The sequence below is a fragment of the Dermacentor andersoni genome, chromosome 5 (genome assembly GCF_023375885.2).
Source record: "Dermacentor andersoni chromosome 5, qqDerAnde1_hic_scaffold, whole genome shotgun sequence".
NCBI lineage: Eukaryota > Metazoa > Arthropoda > Arachnida > Ixodida > Ixodidae > Dermacentor > Dermacentor andersoni.
Genome location: NC_092818.1, coordinates 132,883,703 through 132,904,519, shown reverse-complemented (window position 1 = coordinate 132,904,519; position 20,817 = coordinate 132,883,703). Strand labels below are relative to the sequence as shown.

General features: G+C 45.7%; 1 protein-coding gene across 3 annotated transcripts in view; it reads left to right on the top strand.

The window, feature by feature from the left end:
• LOC126531189 (juvenile hormone acid O-methyltransferase-like) overlaps positions 1 to 20,590 on the top strand; it is a 49,977-nt gene extending 29,387 nt beyond the window's left edge. For 2 of the 3 annotated variants that reach the window (XM_055071018.2, XM_050178616.3), the window contains exons 2-4: positions 13,884 to 14,496; positions 17,915 to 18,071; positions 20,208 to 20,590. In XM_055071018.2, the coding sequence (XP_054926993.1) occupies positions 13,924 to 14,496; positions 17,915 to 18,071; positions 20,208 to 20,374 (897 nt within the window). In that variant the 5' untranslated portion in view covers positions 13,884 to 13,923 and the 3' untranslated portion in view covers positions 20,375 to 20,590. Of the gene's footprint in view, positions 1 to 5,955; positions 6,113 to 13,883; positions 14,497 to 17,914; positions 18,072 to 20,207 lie in introns of those variants that run through there. The other variant, XM_050178615.3, reaches the window with a different exon arrangement.
• The last annotated feature ends 227 nt before the right edge of the window (positions 20,591 to 20,817 follow it).

The following is a 20,817-nucleotide window of genomic DNA, read 5'->3' as shown; positions in this document are numbered from 1 at the left end:
ACCACTGCCCCGCCCCTCCCCCAAGGCTGATTTGTATGTGATATAGTAATAAATCATTTGTTAAGACTAACAAAACTCCTGTAAGCGAAATCAGCCGCCGCCTCGCTTCCAGCTTCAGCTCCTCCCCCCCCCTCCCTACTCAAAATCGTACCTGCCAACTCGCCAAATTTTTCGTAAAGCTGACAAATGCGGGCCCGTTCTGCAATACTACAAACGTTACGTCATGGTCTAAGAAAAATAACCTCATTTGACTAAAAGCTTTAAACGCGTTAAATGAAGGCCAGTGTGAGATTGAAAAAATGCACGCTAAAGAGAAATTGTGATCGTGCTTGCGGCGCTCTCTTGTGGCAGCGTAAGAAACCAAATGCCAGAAATCGAATTAATTGGATCGATAAAGTTTATTAAGACAAGTTCCTCAAGCAGGCGAAGTTGGGGTCAGAACAGCTGCTGGAAAAGTCACTGTGACGTAAAAAACACGTTTTTTGTCGGTCACTGCTTTCCCAATTTCGCTACTGCTTCTGTGCTGCGTGCAAGGCTAAACCACCGTGACTAAAGTGCTTATGTATGCCACAGAAGATGTGCGTTCAAGCCAGAGTTCTTATAGATTTATAAATCCTTGCCAACCCCTCACCCACCTTCCCTTCCGCCCAGGACATTTTTACGAATACTCGCGGAACCCCTGACTTCATGTTGAAATACATGGAAACGATCGCACGTGGCCACTGCTGAACCGATTTCAATGAATTCAACTTTGTTGCGTTCATATCAAAAACAAATTCTATAGTGAATTTAGACATGGGAATTATCAACATAAGCATCGCTAAATCTAAAGCTTTTTTAAAAGAAAGGACCAACGCTACAATTCTGGAATTGAATATGAATATTACAGTATGTACAAAGCGGGAGAAATAGATATATCATGCACCGCTTTAAAGTAAACCAATTTATTGTGCATCACACTCTTACAAAATTTTGTAAACAATCAAATGGCTTCACGTTAGCTGTAAAGTAATTTATCACGCTTGCCAGCTTGAAATTCCAGCAGATACAAAATACAAGATTCCGATATCTGTGCGTCGTACAGATTTAGAGTTACTACCTCGGGGCTTTCATATTTTCTCTTTAATTTTCCTAATATCTGTTAAAGTCGAGGCTAAAATAAAAATTGCGCTTTTTCTGCTGATAGGCATGCGTGCGGGCGTGCGTGTGTGTGCGCGTGTGTGCGCGCGTGTGTGTGCGCGCGTGCGCGCGTGTGTGTGTGCGTGTGTGCGTGTGTGCGCGTGTGTGCGCGCGTGTGTGTGCGCGTGTGTGTGCGCGTGTGTGTGCGTGTGTGTGTGTGCGCGTGTGTGTGTGCGCGTGTGCGCGTGTGCGCGTGTGTGTGCGCGTGTGTGTGCGTGTGTGTGTGTGCGCGTGTGTGTGTGCGCGTGTGCGCGTGTGCGCGTGTGTGTGTACGCGTGTGCGCGTGTGCGCGTGTGTGTGTGCGCGTGTGCGCGTGTGTGTGTGCGCGTGTGCGCGTGTGCGCGTGTGTGTGTGCGCGTGCGTGCGTGTGTGCGTGTGTGTGTGTGTGTGTGTGTGTGTGTGCGTGTGCGTGTGCGTGTGCGTGTGTGTGTGTGTGTGCGTGTGTGTGTGTGTGCGTGTGTGCGTGTGTGTGTGTGTGTGTGTGTGTGTGTGTGTGTGTGTGTGTGTGTGTGTGTGTGTGTGTGTGTGTGCGTGTGTGCGTGCGCGTCTGTGTGTGCGTGTGCTTGTGTGCGTACGTTATTCTACATATAACTTGGTCAATATAACTTTCTTCCTCTCTTAAATTTAATAAGTTCTTTCAAATCACTTCTGCAGTCTCTCGAGGGAAGAACTTCAGCGCTTCAGAGCTAATTTAGTAACGAAATCGGAATTGACCCCAAGGTAAAGCTCCACTTAAATAGAAACAATTGCGCTAAAGGAATGTTACATAGAGATTGATTTATATTGCTCGCGTTCTTTTTCAGAACTCCACTTTATTTGTTTGTCCAAAATAAAATTCTCATAGGTGGCATAAGATATATGAGATGGAAAAAACTAACCGTTTTGAATTTCACTCACAAAACGCGATGCCGGTGACGCCTGAGCAATTTCATTAATTTCGCTTTGTTGTCGCATACTTAAATGGCTCCGCTTTTTCTGTGCAGGAAAAGTTAACCACTGTCGAAAAAGATCAATATGTGCTGGCTCTTGGAATGTCCAGCGATCCTCTTTACTGCTTAGGCAGCGCTCTGCAAACGCGCTCACACTCAATGACGCCGGGTACTGGGTGCAAGAATTTCAACAACGCGTAGATACCCACTGCCGCTTTTGCGCCCGTCTCGTTTACAAAGCCTCCACTAGCTGTGAAAGTTCCACTCATGACGTCAGTATTGGAATCGACTGCCGGATCTACTAGACCGCCTGGTTTGATAACACCGATCACTTCAGTAAGGCACTTACTAACACTACCTAGTAAAACTTGATAAATAAGTTTTGCGACGGAGTCGTTTTTCTTCTCTCTCTTTACCCTTGCTATGTTATTTCTATAGTTATGTAGTTTAAACTGCGACAAGTACCTTGCTAGCCCGTTACCGAAGGTCTGGTTAGCAAGGTACTTATTTGTATTATGAGTGATGTATTTTTTCTATCATTTTGTGCTTATCGTCTAAATATGAATTTCGTTACAATATTACACTAAAGGCATTATGACTTGATTGTTGATTCTTTGTATTGCCTTTTCTGTATAGTTATATGTTTGATGAGCTGCCTCCTCTTTTTATTGCTGCGTTTTAAGCCCTGAGGGTACAATAAGTAAAACAAACAAGCGAATAAATAAATAAACAAATAAATCAATAAATGGAATAGTGTTCAGCTCCCGCTCACAAGAAATTGGGGAGTGGGGCCCCTGAGCACAACAAAATGCATGAATGGGGGCTCTCGGTTGTGAGCCCTTTCAAGTCAGGTGTCTCAACCGCGCCATCTGTCTGCAGACGGAGCTGACTACGACTGTGCTCGTGCTTCCATCCTTCGCTGGCAGGAGAGCTGCAGTGTAGGGGTCATCTGTACTATAACACGAAGGGAAGTGCGTTGTTATCTGAGGCTCGAGCTGGTTGCACTAAGACAAAACCATTACCGGAGCAAATATTCGAAAGTAGATAAGGCATGTGTATGGTGAAGCAAAAATCTGGAGACATGTCAGCACATCCTAATGGCATACGAAGGAATTCACTCAGTGACACCAGTAGGGAACGTACACGTTCCAGAAGCACTTGTATTTAAAGTGAACGGAAAAATCAACCTGTCAGCAGTCGAGGTAAGCAAGAGACGTTTCAGAAAAAAAAAAAAAAGCAAGGAACAAGATGGATACGACCAGATCCGTTACAGGCACAGGTAGCGCTACAAGGTAGATAGAGAAGTCTTTAGGAAGAAAAAAGGACATAATACAGAAACGTATACAAGAATGCTAAAATGAAAAGCATGTATAGCATGCGTGAGTAACTCAGTTAGGCTAGGTGATATTTGTCACCGCCCCATTTCAATGGGGATGCCAATAAATGATCATTTTATACATCATTCTGTGTCGTCTGCTAGCGACGTGAGGTCTTGTACTTACGTATTTCTCTGCATAACGGCCTTATAACGCGCGATGTTACGTTTTCCGTGGCGCCACCCCTAGCTATTGCCGATTCTGTATTACTGTTTCCCGTGCTACTTGTTAAGAAAAATTGAATATGCAACAAGAAACCAAATGCCGAACTAGTTCTTGGATCTCGATTTGCACTGCGCTCATCCTTCGTCGAGCATTCTCTTAGTTGCTGTTCTCAGCAAGTATTCGGCCTGTGCTCGTCTAGACACGCTTATGTTGTGTCTCATATGAAAACTGCTGCCGCATAGCCTCTACTGTGCGTTATCGTATAGGCAGTGATAGAGAAGTAATGAGCGGTAAGCGCCCTGCGCACAATCTTGTTTCGATGCACGAGAGCTTTCGAATTTTGTAATTTGTGAGTGCAACTCCTTTTTACCGTTTTTGGTCCCAAACAAGTGTTTCAGCATTATTCTACCTATCGCGTGCATCATGCAGACATTAACATTTTTCGGTTTGGAATGTATGTACAGTCGTGCATGTACTTGTGTTTTGTTCATTTTCACTCCAACTTTCCAGAGTTATCTCCAGAGTTAGCATTTACTAGGCTATAGGTGGACAATACTCGGCCTAAATGAAATATTAGAATAGAGTAACTTGCAGGATACTCTAGATTAGAATAACCTAACTAGTGCGGTTTAGCAGCAGTGTGCGTGTTTAGCACGCATGCTAACCGGGAACGTTGCTGCAATCGGCAAAACATGGTTTCTCCCCTTGTGTGCACAACTTGAAGACTGGTGCGCTCACTCTTTTATTTCTCCAGTGCATGCATTTGGAACAGTCGCCGTTCAATTGAATAATTTGAGCATAATCCTGGTCATCCGCATGTGCTCTCTCCCTGTTCAGCATTGCGAAATGTTTCTCAACAAGAAAAAAGAAGCATAAGTACCATATCAATAACAACGAGAGGCGCAATTGAAGGAAAGGTTTTTGCCAGAATCACCATGGACCTCTCGGAAGTTGCCTTTTTGTGCTTGGTCGTGTGTGCGACAATCGGAAAAGTCCGGAAGCCGCGGGGTCTAGCGCCCCTAGAAATTATTTATTTGTAGCTCGCCAGTAATTACTTGATCAGACAAAGTAACAAACTGGCGTTCGAGATGAACAGCCCTCATTAAACAGCAGTTGTTAGAGCTCAATATTTTCGTTCTGTCGAAACTTTTACCCATTGTTATACATGCTCGCGAGGACCGCATCTTAGAGTTGCATTTTTGTGTGCTGAGAAATGACGCCCACAAGAGTTACTGTGCAGGCTCCCTGTAGGGAGCATAGGTGCACCGAAGTACGCTATCCTGGGCTCGAAAGTAGTGTGGGAAAGCTACTTCTCGTACGCTGTTGCGTACTCCAGGGTAGCGTACCGTACTGCTGCCGAGAAGTAGCGTCGCCTGCCTAACGAAGCTCGACCGACATTACTTATTGGGTAGCATGGCGTTGTCGGCGGGCTGCAGGCATCCGGTAGACCATGGCGACTGAGCAAGGGCGAGACGATTTGCTAGTGCGAAACTTGCACGGTTTATTCAAAGGTAGTTGAAAGAAAATAAGAAAAGTATGAATTATATAAAAGTACATTTCGGAGCCCCTTAAATAGGCTCTCTACAAGTGTGGGCGGGATCTTGCTTCCGTCGATGTCACGTGACAGGCACAGAGAGAGGGCCCTTCCTCCTGCATTACCGAGCAAGGAAAGGAGAAGTCAACCCTCATTTCGACGAATCCTGGTAGAAGGCCCTTTTGTGCGCAAGGTGCCTGACGTTGACCCTCGCAGGAGAAGTCAACCCTCATTTCGACGAATCCTGGTAGAAGGCCCTTTTGTGCGCAAGGTGCCTGACGTTGACCCTCGCAGGAGAAGTCAACCCTCATTTCGACGAATCCTGGTAGAAGGCCCTTTTGTGCGCAAGGTGCCTGACGTTGACCCTCGCAGGAGAAGTCAACCCTCTTTTCGACGAATCCTGGTAGAAGGTCGGGCGGAATTCCTGTCGCCACGTGGTGTCAGACGCCAACCCTAACAACGCGTAGGAGCCACGCGCTTGCAACAATGGTAGCAGCGCGTTCTTTTTTCTTTCTCGCTTCCTTTTCATTTATTATTTTTCGAGTGCAAATTGATCGCTCACCTCATGATTACAAGCCTGTATTTTCACAAAAGACCACTTATAGGAATATCGGGTGTAAGCGGACGCTTTCACTCCCGAGTGCCCAATTAACGTTGTTCTGAGCTACGCGCCCGCAGCTGCAAGCCGGCACAGATACGATGCACGCCAGCTGTGCACCCTTGCCAAGTGCAACGTCCGAGGGAGGAAACGACACATGTGCGTTGTCGACTGCGAGCCGCAAATACGTTTCGGACGGGATCGCCGCCTGGCGTGTTCATTTTTCTCCCGCGGCGATCTCATAAGCACAAACGTTTAGTTCAGCGCACGATTTCTTGCTGAAAAGAGAAGCTAGAAGAAGGAAACCTCTCTCTGCTAAGTTGTAATACGGGTGAGTCAGCAACCTTGCCGGAGGCCCGGGGTGCCTGGCGTGCAAGGGCATGAATGTTTCGCAGGAGAAAGGCGGCTGGCACTCGCGTGCGCATACGATGTCGTTATAACGTTGCTGCCGGCGCAAACATTTCTCGCAATGAAGTCCCCGTGTTTTCGACATCTTCTTCAAACTACTCACCTGCGACTCATTTACGGCACCACAATAACCTGCCCCTGTATATGCTGCATCATTCGTACCCCCGGTATGAGAACTGCACTTGAAATTCTGCGAGGCAGTGGAACACCTGGTCTAAGAATGACGCTGAGAAAATGCTAAAATGCTCCCTGCTCGCGCGGTGTCCATATGCCACCCTGAGGTTCAGCTCACCGGCAAAAGTGAACATTGACGCCCTTTGACACAATAACGTTCCTATCCCCGCATGAAGTATAGCGGAATTACGGGAAGTTGTTAGTGTCCTCTCAGCATTAATATTCTTTGGCAGGCCCGTATCGCGTTTATCAGTGCAAATTTGCTTGGATAGGTCGCGTGAAATAGCTGGTCCCCAACACGTTTATTTTTTTTTTTAATTCTTCCTTACCGTTTACCTAGGGAAAGCTACTTAAGAAAAGCTAATTAAAACGCTGCGGTGTGTTAATCTCTTGACCACCCGTGCCTGTGTACGAAAGTAATTCCTTCGGCCGCTGTTACGTACCCCGCGCGGTCCTTCGGGCGAACATGGTAGCCCGCGGCTACAACGGCGAAAACGAATGAAAAATGCTTCATCCCAACAGTGAAGGCATGACCACTAAGAGCAATTGGGAGCAATGTCTACGCTCTGCCACTCAGCCGATCCTGTTAATGCTGACTAAAGCAAAGAGTGTTGCTTTTTTATTATTAATAATTATTATAACTATTTCGCTGTGATGGTGTATGTGTGAGCAAGGACAATGCATTCGACCCCACACAGAAACCTCTCATTACTGGCGCCAGCATGGAAGGGTGCTGCCATCTCTAAACGAGCGATGTAACAATTATGTTGTAACAGTGTTCTTGCAGCGCAGGGGGAGACACCTGAACTTAGAGCTTTATCCCAATTTGTTGCCTTCGTTAGTCGTCTGTTGTAATGTCTGTTTTGTGATTAGACTGTACATAATAGCCTGCGTACGAACTTAATTGTGGCATCTAATAACATCGCGATAGAACATGAACGCTTGCAGGGCGTCCAATATTTATACTTAGGCGCTCTTTTGAGAAGTGAAACGTCTGTTCCCTGTTTGTGAGAGGCTTTGTTGATGTCATAAGGACGTCGATGCAACGCTGATCATTGGAATATGCAAGAGTACCTCACAAGCCTAGACGAGCGTTTTGAGAATGCACGCAGTTCGAGAATGATGCATGAGAAATTTTAACGTACCCAGTGTAGTAGGCTCATATGCATTCTAATTATTTCGTATGCTTTCAGTACAATTCATACGGAAACCATACGGAATAACCATCAAGGTTGCCGTACCTTTAGGGGAATGTAGCAATCGTGTGGGGTTATTGGAATGCGTACGAACTTTTTCAGAGGACACAAGTCACACTTTGACGCGGTTATAACAGCCTTGTACGTAGCGGTGTAGTAACGCGAGACGCGGGGGGGGGGGGGGGAGGTCCGTGGGCCCCAGGTGCCAGTTGGGGGGTTGTCATCATCATCATCATCAGCCTATTTTATTTCCGAAGACCCCCCCTCTTTCCGCCGGCTTGACTGGGCGTAAATGGTAAAGAATGCTCCGGTAACCGGCAGCCCGAGCTCTTGTACGAGATGTGTAATGCGGCAGAATTGTTGGCTGCAGCTTTAACAGCTATATACGTAATAATTGCACGAATGCGTTTCGATATGTGGTCTCTAAACTACTCGCCTTAGCTGAACATTTCATGTGCGCTGTGCTCATGCTCGGAGCGGGCGTCGCTAAACACACAATCTGGCAATATGGCTCGTAAGTCCCTGTTCCGTTCAGTCCGCGCTGCGAATACGAACAAAAACAGCAGCAAGAGAAGATCACCCTGTACGAACGAGCGCGTCCGGCGCTCGCATTTACTGCGAAGCCTGTCTCGAGAGCGATGGTGCAATGTCCACAGACACGAACGGGATCCTCGGCATCGTCTCCATACTCGGTGCGGCCGAAGAGTTTGGCGGCGTATTAGCGGCGAGCATAGAGTTTCCTACGTAATACTAGAGGGAACTCTGGCGTCGCAGTCGTTGGCCTATCATGGGAATGATGGGAAGTATATGAATTTGTCTCATCCTCATGCTCGTGAATTCAGACGTCCTTGTGGCATTGCACATTAAGGTTTATAAGCCTTCATTTTAGTAAATTTCAGAGCAATCTATGGTCTTCGAAGTGCAGAAGACGCTGCGAACACGCACAATCACTACTAATTGGAATGATTGAGCTTTTCGAGGTGGCCAAATCGAAAAGCGCCAAGCGTCTCAAGGCAGTGGCATGCACGCGATAAATTTATAAGGGTGTTTCACATCGCTTGTCGATGCATGCGTCTGTGGCTATATGGTTTCGATATCAAGCTTCTGTGTAGAGGTCTTGTGTTCGAATCCTGTCGTCGGATAATTTTTATATTGTTCATTTACTTATTTATTAAGCGGTACATTGTTCAAAATAACGAGTTTACAAAGTCGCAAGGACGCTTGAAACCAGAAGGAAGAAGTTTATAGGAAAATCCATGTACTTCGCCTAATTCCCATGCTGGGTCAGCCGCTCCCATTGCAGCTACCGTAGACACTAGTGCCGGAGTTCGCTCTTATTACATGAAACTCTATGGAGGCGAGACCTTGGAGTGGCGCCCTCTCTCGAGTGACGTCACGGCCAGGACGCCGCTCGCTCCGGCTCGCTCGACTGCCGCGCACGCTCTCGTTCCCTTCGTGTATGCTTGCGGTATGCGTGGCTCGGGCCGCACTTATTGAAGGATATGTCGGCTTCTTTCTGCTGCCGCCCCTGAACCACAGTTCCCTCTTGAAAAGCGCGTGAGTCGAGAAAATTTGCGGCTTGGATATCGCAAGCTATGTGGCGCTGAATGACTGGTTTTGCAATGAATATATGCGCCGTGTGCGTCCATAAACTTTGCGTAAAAAGAATGTCTGCAAATTCAACACGCGAAGTTGTGTATGACGTTTCGCTAAGCACATAACATTCCCTTAGTAGTTAACTATGAGAGACATTCATTTTACATCGAAGAAAAATCTTGGTATTTGGTGCCAATATTTTGTCCGCGTTAGAAAGGCACCACCCAGCTAAGCTGTCATCATGATTCCTATAACTCTTGTGAGTTCTTCTATTCAAGTATGGCCACTTTATTAATGCGTAGAAGAAACAGTTAGGCGCGCATTTCGCATGATGCAGTTTGCTGCTACTTTCACCGCTCTCTGAAACAGGCCCCCATAAAACGAATTGCTCATGGCTTCTAACACGACGGCGCGTCATGTAGAGTGCTTACATTGTTAATTTACAAATACCATAGTAGCAATCACCTGAATGAAAAGTTTCGTGGTTAAGCTCAAGAGCCAATCAATTGCAAGCGATGAAATGTTTCATGGTGGCCCTCAGTAACGTTTATCGACAATATGGCAGACCCCTCACGCAACAGTAGCAACCGACTGTCGTTATGGCGAGGCACGCATTGTCCCCGAAACCCATCAGTTCACTACAACTTCGAATTTGAGACCATGAAGCAGTTTTTTACAGCGCCAATTACAATGCCTGAAGTATACTCAAGGTATTACAGCGAGCTTAGGGCGCATAGAAAAGGAAAATCCAAGCACCTGTCTTACCATTTCTCAATTCAGCATTGTTCAATTATACAAACGGAGAACTATTCTCTCCGTGGGTACATAAAAGACAACAACGCAACCCTTCATAAGGAAGACGCCACAAGCCTTACATATATTTCAATTGATTTTTGACCCTCCAACGAGGAATTATGATATGTTCAATATGTCCCATACTACTAATGAATGGCGCTTCGGCTTATTTCTGGCTGCAGCCGTACGGTCCAAAAGGCATATTTCAATATAAAATTTGGACCGAGCAGCCTGTGTCACAAATACAGTGTCTTGTTTAAGCTGCACGGGACTTTATTTTTAAAAAAAAGTAAATTTCGTAAGGGTATTTCACGACATTCTATCAGGTTATGTGCCTTTTTATGACTACCAAAAGTCGGCATCGTGCAAAATAGGGCTGATAATTATTAAGAAAATCTTGAATAAGTGCTTAATTAGCAAATATAGCGTAAACATTCCAACTCGGGAATCGAGGACCCAAAGTCATATTATTAACTCAACAAAAACTTATTCTCTAAACAAAATCACCTTGGGTGCTAGAGCGTGCATTTGGCACTACAGGTGGCCCAGTATGGCAGTACCGAAATAAATATGAAATAATGCACCAGTTACGTCGATATCTCTATCCTCTCCATTGCGAGTGCGGACCAACACTAGCGCAAGCTTTCGCTAGCACGGGCTTCATCGCGGCCTTCTCTTCCTTTGTTTGGTGACGCCCTGTTTCGTTTCCAAGCTTGTGGCGATACCGCAGCTCGGATAATCACATCTACCAATAGCAGCAAATAAGGAAACGCTTTATGGATCAGAGAGAAGAGAACACGTAATTGTGATAGCGTTGGCTCCCGCGCAGCAGGGAAGAAGCAGGTGGCGTTTTCTATTAGGGTGGAGATATCAGCGTCACTCACACGCTATTTAATTTTCGTTTGGGTTCAGGGCTGCCCAGCGCCAAAGTACTGCACGCCGTAGTATATAGGACGACTTTTGTGAACTTGTTGTTGGGCACCATATAAATGTCGGGCTTCAATTTTGCAAAAGCAATACTGTGTCTAAAATTGCCAATTAAAACTGTATTAAAGTGTTTTTTTGTTACCCGTGAGCCACATTTTCCCGGATGCCGCATCTGTATTGGCGGCCAAACCTTAGAGTCTGACAGCAGATGAGCAAATGCGCTTGCCACAAGTTATCATTGAAGGACCCTGTGTTATTTAGTGCAAAAAATAAAACAACTTGTTTACCTGCTACATTCGCGATATCTGGGAACGAAAGCGAAGGGGAGGATCGACTAGCGCGGTATCCAAGGCGGCTGTGCTGGTACTGAAACATCATCCCTCTTCCCCTCGGAAACTTTCAGTATCCTAACCTTCCTGACTACAGCGGGGGGAGGTGGGAGGGCAAGAGGTGACACAAGACCTATTGGCCCCGGGCGCCAGACTACCTAACTTCGCCGCTGCTTGTACTTGGTCTTCACGACGTATGTAAACAAGCCTGGTAAAGACATGTTCTGCAAAAGCGCACTAAAGCAAGCTAATGAATTAATTAAACTAGAAATACTGAAGTAGCACCTTCTTGCTGGACAGCATTTCTGACAACACTAAACCGGACAACTGACCGCAAAAGAACTTCATTTGCTGGCTTGTAGTACCCCCAGCCAAAACTGGGGTGATAACTTCTTTTTACTTTAGGACTATAAAGGAAAACGAAGAGACTTCAGGCAAATCAAGTGAGTGCAATTGCTAACAATGACGATTGCAGCATAATTGAACAGTTGCACTATCGCCCCATATCTCTAAGTTTAATCTCCTACTATATCAAAGCTATAACAAAGATCATATTTTGCCGTTGTGTATCAGGCGGGTAACATAAAAGGAAGCATTCAGAAATGAACGCTAATTGTTTTTCAAATGCCAGTCAGGCATCCCATAGTCATGTACCGGAAATATTCACCGAGGTCGTTCGTATTCGCATTGTGTTACATTAATTGGCATCGCATCTGAACAGTTGCTGCTTTATTCGGAAGAAGGCGCAATATGAGACGAACGGGGAAAATATAAAACAAGAACGCTAGCCTATACTTAAATTTATGCGCACGTCGTTCACAGGTATCTCACATAACCTCTGAAATTCATTAGGGGCTCCAAAGCCGGAGGGAACTGCTGGGCCTAGTGCCCGCAAAGGTCCCATTGCAAAGGGTCACTGCCCTGCCCATCCCCCAAGGCTAATTTGTCTCTGATATAGTAATTAAGCATTTGTTAACACTAACAAAAAATGCTGTAAGCGATATGAGACACCCCCCCCCCCCCCCTTTCCAGCTTCTGCTCCTTCCCCTCCCCCTACCTGCCTATTCAAAATCATACTTGCCAACTCCACGAATTTTCCGTAAACCTTACTATTTGGACCCGTTCTGCAACATTACAAACGTTATGTCATGGTCTAAGTAAACTAACCTCATTTGACTGAAAGTTTTAAACGCGTTGAAAGAAAGCCATTTGGTTCTTTTGCATCAATAAAGCCGCAGTTATTAGGTCAATAGTGGTGCTAGAATCGCTGGACGATGTGAATATAATTCGAGCAGCGCGCGTTCCCTAGCGGGAGAGACAGAAACTACGAACATGGAAATCAACGCTTTCCAGGAATCTTTCAGCCACCTATCTATTCTTGCCCCGCGGTCCTGCCCACAGTCCTATCTTTTGTTGTGCCCAGTTTTCTTTTAGTGAGTGCGTACGCGCGCGCGCGCGCGTGCGTGTGTGTGTGTGGGGGGGGGGGGGGGGGGGCGTGTGCATTTGTGCGTGTGCGTGTGCGTGTGCGTGCGTGCGTGTGCGTGCGTGTGCGTGTGCACGTGTGTGTGTGTGGCAAATATATCATCGTTGCTCTCAAATAATTATGGTTTAAAGATTACCTGAACGCGTGCTATAAAGATAGTGCAACGACGAGCACCACGTTATTGTTTGTTCATTCCAAGCTGGATAAAAAGCAATGTGCAATCGGATAAGCGTTTCTCCGTTGCAATGTCGCTGACATGCCAGTCGCACAGATGCAGTTGCTAACGCTCCTTCCGCATCTTTGCCTATATAAGCTGAACTGTTAGCGCCGAATTGTCGAAAGTCAGCACATTCCTCGCCGGCGAGTAACTCATCTATCAAGAGCTTCATGTAGTATTAAAAATAGAGGCCACTGATTCAGAGTATAGGCTTTTTCCGTCCCAAAGCTACACTGTGGGCTATGAGGCACGCTACTGTAGAGGGCGTCGGAGAAGTTTGGCACACTACGGTTGTTAAAGGCATAACTTAATCTAGGTAAGGCACGCAGGACGCTTTTAGGTATATAACAGCATTCGTTCTAATTTTGCGCAAATATATACCTAGTGAAAGGTCAATGATGATTATGAGCGACAATCGAAGCCATATTTACCTATGCTAGAATGTATTACGCGCACCACTTATAGCTGGACACTTTCACCTCACAAACGTTCCGTTATTTCCATGTTTCACGCATCCCAATTATGGCACGTAATACTTCTGTACAGGGTTCCTTCTTCCATTTAGTGTATCACAACCGCCAGAAATTAAAATACAGTACAATACCATACAATCTAACTTCCACCTAAAAGATGAAGGAGGATGTGGGTAAAAGCTGCCCCCAAGGACAGCTTAGCAAAAGCCCACAGTACCCCCCCCCCCCCCCCCCCCCCCGTGCGTTGCAATCGGCGATAGCAGCAAACGTGAGACACTGCACAACATGTGGAAATGCCTATCAACCAGACGGCAAGGAGAAAAAAAAAACTTAACAAATGGATAAGTTTGACACCGAAACTTGCGTGCATCAAAAGAAGTAAAAGTAACGTGGCTAGTGCTTACTCAAGTTACATTATTTATTTATTTATTTATTTAAAGTTAGGTATTATACTGCATAGTCATATATTTTAAAGAGCGTCAGCCTCGTTCCTTTAAAACGCAGGCCGGCCCCTGTACGCAAGTGAATTCCCAGCCATCTTGTCATGGAGCGTCCTTCTCAAAAGTCCAGCGTTTCACCGTCGGCGTTCCTCGAGAAAGAGGTACCCAAGACCTACGACCAGGTCAGGATTCACGACCGGGAGTCCACGGGCGAACTTCTGAAAAGCTGGCAGGCATCGTTATTCTCCAACCCGAAAGAAGACGGCAAATGCGACGAGCAGTATCTGGAAATCGGTTGCGGCCCGGGTAACTTCACGCGTAACTACCTGCTCCCGCTATGCCCGCCATCAATGAGAAGACTGGTGGCGGTGGACAACTCGCACTCCATGATCGACTACGCTAAGCGAGAGCACGGCAACCCGAAGATCGAGTACCGCACGCTGGACATTGCGGCCGACGACGAGGTGTCTCAGTTCATCGAAACCGAAGGGCAGTTCGATCGCGTCTATTCCTTCCAGACCTTTCACTGGATACACGACAAATGTGCCGCGCTGAGGAACGTCGAACGCCTTATGGCTCCAGGCGGGGAGTGCCTGATCGTGTTCAATCCTCATCCTGGACCGCTACAGCTTTCCAAAGCAATGATGAATTCGGAGCGATGGAAGAAATACGCCGATGTGAGTACTTGCATGCCCAACATCTTCGACTGCGGAGTTCCTATCGTTTAGTTAGTTATCCTTGCGAGGTTCGGAACGGTCTGTGCATTACTGAAGTGACACTCTAACTCCGCTCTTCATTTGTACAGGTTTTGTTGCAAGATTAGCAGTGTCAACACCATTCAGTCCGATGGTTGCGTATCTTTTAATTATAGTGAGAGTGCCACAAGCGTGTTTGTCACCGTACGATGCCGGATTGCAGTTATTTTCGTTCAGGCTTGTGTACACATATTACCTGTCTGAAAATGACAGATAATTAAGTATCCATAGTATTCTACACGTGCAAAGAAACACAAGTGCGAACAGCATTTAAGTTTGTTTAGCATAGCGATTATTACGCCTTCGGGATGAAGTGAGAAAGAAACTCGTGTTGGGAAGACACGCAAAACAGGGCTCAGTACACCATATATACGTTATCACACGCAGCATCAGAACGCTTTTTTTTTGGCGCTACACACTTCCACCGACGGCGTCGCGCGCGAGCTGTTGTCTCGTTCAGGCAGCGCACGATCTTTCGCGCTGCGCACAAGGAAACATGACTAGCGGTATAATTCAGTGCTACACGAATACTGAGGCAGAACAAGCGGATCGCAGAGCGTGATCACGCGCTGGAACACGGTAGAAAATGGCATAGTTTGGGTACCTGCGCACGTGATCGTACGACCGTGGGAACAATCAGACGAAGTCGAAGTACATCGCTCTTGCTTCGGTGCGAAGTAAAACAAAAAACACGCAGACCTTCCGTTTGTGTGATTTATTTCTCTAAACTTCAATTCGTCAATTCAAGCGACAGATCGCACAGATAACAGATGTCCTGAATAATTCTCGAAGTCACGTGTCACCACGAGTGACGTCACACTGCGGACACGATTACGTAGGAGCAGGGGCACAATTACGTCACCGTCCGGCTTGGAGTGCAGTGGCCGCGAGTGAAGGGGGAAACGGCGTTCGGATTGAAAGTTCAGATCTTTCCGCGGAGCGTAGCGATGGAATACTTTGCAGACACGATTGCTATCGCGCAATGTATGCTCTGCGCTTGTCAGCTGAAAAGGGCCAGACCTGGTGAGACGTCCTATAAGCGTTGTTGCGCGCTGTGTCACGTTAATGTTGACAGTTTCTTGTAGCTTGTCTCCCTACATTTTGCACTCCCCTAACCGTCTTTCCCCTGCGCATGACCGCCAGTCGGTTCTTACATTGACTAACCTCCCTGTCTTTCCTTCTCTTTCTTTTTGTCTTCTCCTCTCCGCGGGCTTTTCCTCTTAAACTAAGAATTCGCATTCTAAAAGTGCAAATAAGAACAAATGCCGTTTTCTTTAGCAATGCGGTTACTACGCCTCCGGGATGAAGTGAGAAAGAAACTCGTGTTGGGAAGACACACAAAAGAGGCCCCAGCACACCACACCGTACAATATCACACGCAGCATCCCAAAGCATTGTTTAGAACACTCGTATTGCTACTATAGTATATAACACACTTGATTATCCCACTAGTCGGTAAACTAATAGGCGGCTTCTAAGTAATTTTCATGTTGTCTCAGCATTCTGCGCCCCGTCCGATCAACGCGGACCCCGAGGCAAGCTACATGGGCTTACAGGTATCTCATAACTATATCACAAGAGCAAAATTCAATGGTAATATAAGATATAAAGAGTTACTGTTAATTCGCAAATTTTTTTTGCAGTGATAAACCTTAAGTGTTGTTGCGCGCTGTGTGCCGTTTATGTTTATGGTTCCTTTTTGTATCTCGTCTCTCTACATTTAGCATTCCCCTGCGCATGACAGCCAGCCGGTTCTTACAATGGTTAACCTCCGTCTTTCCTTCTCTTTCTTTCTGTCTTCTCATCTCCTCACGCTTATCCTCTTAAACTAAAGATTTCCTTATTAAAACTGTGCATTGGGATTATGCTGAATTTTGAAAATATCTATTTAAAAGAAAAGACGGTAAAATGTTTCGTCTATGAACTCGTGATGAATAGAAATGAAGCCTCAAGTCGTCTGAAGAAAAAATAAAAAAATTGAGCTCAACCACATTTTTACGAGCCGTTTTGTTGCCTTCTCCACATACCAAATAAAGTGTACCAAATTACTAAGTAGAGTGCACTGCTATTGGTATTTCCTTAGTGAAAACCCGCCAGCTATTCATGCCTGGCTTCGCTCCTTGTGAGACATCCGCAATTCACAGAGGGTTTTCTAAAATGCGCTGGCTCAGCATAAGTGTACCGTTAAGCAGACTGTGCTCCCATTCGATTCGACCAACACTGAGTGCTTTTACAAAATAAGGAGACCTGGAATAATTTCATTGGCACACGTTCTTTCAATAAACGCATCATGAACGCGATTAGCATTCTTAACCTACGTGAGCATCAATGTGTTTAGCATGTTTACGGCGCTATTAACAGTGACCCCAATCGTCTACTAGAATGGGCCAGTAGGTATGTGCTGGTGCTGTCTTGCTGAGCAGACAGCATTCGCCACTGAGTATGTGCCATAATAGACAACTCGACGATCGTGGCTGCCTGACTTAGTAGACGGCTTGGGTCACTGAGTTTGGTTCCCGAAGCGACAACTGACACTGAATAATCGCATAACAGAAAGCCATTTACTAAAATATCTCGCGATAGTCAATATCCCAGCACTAAATTAGATATGTACGAAGATTTTAACTGAGCGCGGTTAATCATCCCTAAAGGATGCGTTCTGCCCGATTATATTCAGTATTCGATGAAAAGTTCTTACAATCGCCATTCGAACGTTCCCTTTTTGTTGAATGTGCGGAATAATAACATGGCGCCGAATTCACAAAGATCTTCTTTTGTTTTCTCATTAACCAACGCGGTTATAAGGAACTATATACTTTAGTGCAGAAGAGCTTTTCGAATACGAGCCGCGGAATAGAGTCTACAGGAAAATAGTTGCAAGAAAACTTAAGATTTACATTGTTCATCCATCTCAAACGGGCACGGACAGACATTCCGTGAAACGGGGAGCAGAAAGAATTACCGTTGCGAACAAAAATCGGATTCAAGTGTGCTTTGGAAAACTGATTCTGCTTTACGTCTTGCATTCATGTAGTGAAGCATGTTCCCTTCTTAGGCTGTCTGTAGATTTGTTGCCTCAGTTAACTGAAATCAGGTGCCATATTTCGTTTACTTTTATCTCACTCTCGTTGTTAATTTTTCTTTCTATGTTTGATGTCAGCATGCTTGCATCTCTGAAATGGTGCTTCTTCTTTTTCTTCTATTAGGGGGGGGGGGGGGCAATGGGGGAAGCACGGACATATATCCAGTATTTGAGTCGATATAGTAGGGTCATTTTCCTCGAGTATCCGTACAAAAATTTAACTATTCGATTCGAACGCTTTCAAATTCTCATCAACAGGTGCTGAAGGATGTTGTGCCCGACTTTCCCGACACTCACGACCCAACGTACCTAAGGAACTACCTTATCAACATCGTAAAATCAACCTCTCTCGTGCCGTTGTCGTGCGAGCTGGTGCGTGTGGAGTCCACCAGTGCAAGCATCGACGACCTCTCGCGTAAGTTATTGCACCCTATAGAGTTTCCTAGAAGTTACAGCAGAAAGCTCCGGTGCAGCGATCATTCAGACATCCTGGGAATGATGGTTAGTATACATAAATTTGTCTAATATTCGCATTCTCCGCTTCAAACGTCCTTGCCATTCTATTTGTTAACCATATCAATCTTTCTAAGTTTCCAAGCAATCGCAGTTTTCTAAACACAGCAAGACAATTAGTCTCGCCACACATGCGCACATTCGTTTCGAATTGTTGCATTTATAACCCAATACACTTTATTGAAAGCAATCAATAACAAAACCACAAAGCCATTCAAAACCAGAAGGACGAGGTTTAGGCAAATCTATGTACTGCCCATCATTTCAATGCTGGCTGACCATATGCTTACAACTCCCGTAGACACTTTAGCACCAAACTTCAGTTCGGTCGTTTTTGTTGAAAACTCAAGATGTGTTCCATTCGCCTGCAGCACCTCAACCTGTTCACCAGGTACTGCACCTTGTCACTCGTTTCAGCGGTGCAGCAACAGGACCCTCTAAGCAACGCTCTTCGTTACAAAGGGTGCAGGAAAGGTGCTGGGCTGGTTAGTAATTTTTGTGCACCCTCCCTACTGATGGTGCAAGCTTGGTGCAGACATGTAGGTGTCACGCAGCATCGCAGCGGACGACGCAGTCCGCGGACGTAAGCTTCGCTTAAACCCAGCACTAGCTTGCGTCTGCTGTGCCTACAAAACGCGGGGAGTATTTATGCCTTAGAAGCCGATCGTACAGCTGCTTTCGGGACCTCACGAATGAATGCGGACGGCGCCATATGAGGATCACAAAACATGACACCTGCACCGCGTCTGTATACCTTGGCGTCCTTTTCAGGCGTCGCGTTGTGCTCGCACCGCTGAATTCGAACTGCGCAAGTTACCAACTACTCGTGCTTCGCGGAGAACTGGTTCGAAGAGGTGTAGGCGAATTGTACTGTGTTTAGACCTACGCTATATTATGCTTAGCGCATGACCTCCAAGAACGGGCAGGGCACACTGTCGGCGTGCGCCGCCAAATCTCGGAGGCTGTGGTTTAGGCAATAGGTTAAGTGCGGACGGCTCGCTATACATTCGCTTGCAGCACACAAGAACCCGTATGGAATTTGGTGTTGACAGCATCACTATAATAGTGGGCTTCACTGAAACATTACTATACGCTCAGTGTAGTTCCTTCTGATATCTGTACTCACCGTATGTAACCCATGTAAAATTGAATTCCGTACGAATGATATGAAAAACACACGGAATTATTCATGTGGGCAAGAAAACATTTTAGTAGCCTCTGTCTAAGAATTTCAAGAACTGCTTCAACTGAGATACCACATAAAAAACACTTTACGATAGCATTGTCAGACGAATAAAGTTCAATATCGGTAGGCTTTCTGCAACGCACGCACCCTGGGTAAAGCAGTACCTGCACAACAAATATAAGTTAGGATGAGCACAAGGGCGTCATTGGTGGGCTAAATTCACTGGTGCCTTGTGGAAATGGCGCGAAAAATAATATAGCATATCTTGTATTAAAATGATGCTAAAAAACAATTGAACAACGTCTCAGCTGAGTGCAATTTATACAGCTACCGTCATAACGAGTCTAAAATGCTATTTTCAAGTTTAAATTTTTTTTGTTCAGCTTCACACCATAAGACATCAGTGCTTTTTAGCACCAATATAAGATATATAGCTGGACTTTACGCCAATATTTCTTTCAGTTCGCCACATCGTGCTAGAAGCCCGCAGCAGGCAGGCAGACACCAAAACCGCTAAATTGGAGATGATTCACAAACTAAATATCTGCAAATATCGTAAATTTTTCAGAGCTGACATCTCCCTCGAGTCAGTGACTCCACGGTATTTAAGTACACATGTAAGCACTAAGTCGCCAATCTTACCTCAATAACTTTTCTATCTCACTTGTAGATTTCAGAAGTCCTAGAAGAGGTGCTAGCACGCGCAACTCACAGTTTGTCATGTGCCGCGGACTTCAGTTAACCTGTTGATGAAGCACCGCGATTGTTCGAAAGTCAAATCTTGATAAGGCATAAAAACAAGCGTTTGATCGCCCGCGCGAGGATGTAATGTCATAACGTTCATATTCGCAGGTTTAAACTTGCCTATAAACCCCGTCTACAAGCTCCTGACCGAAGAGGGCAAAGCCGAGTTGGAACACTTCGCCAAGGAACTGATGAAGCAAGGGCGTTACTCGAACTATTCAAGCACGGGTACAACTCGGAAGCTGCGATTCGTCTTTCACGGATATAAGCCGTAGAGTTCTGAGCAACCAGTTACAGGGTCCCGTTCAAATCTGCACCCTTCATCTCCTTGAAGAGATTCGATAACAAAGAAAGGCATCTAGAAAGTGTTTTGGTGTTGGGAGTGTTACAAGAGGCAGCTCGGTTTAATTCGTTCAATGTAATTTGTGCTTGCTGCTGCTGTGTTTCCACTGTGTTCCGAAAAAAAAAATAAACGTAAGCTGCACACCAAGGATCGATTCTTGGACCTCTTTTGTATTCAATTTGCATTATAATAATCATGATTGCTTTACAGACACAGCACCATCCCACCAAAGCACACATCTCCTAGGATCTCCCCAAATGGTTGGAATGTCTATATTCAAAGGTAACATTTGTGGAACATTATGGTAGTGCGTTCCCTAGATATAAAAAAAAAGACTGACATGTTACTAAGGACCAAAAAGAGCTCCAGAATGCC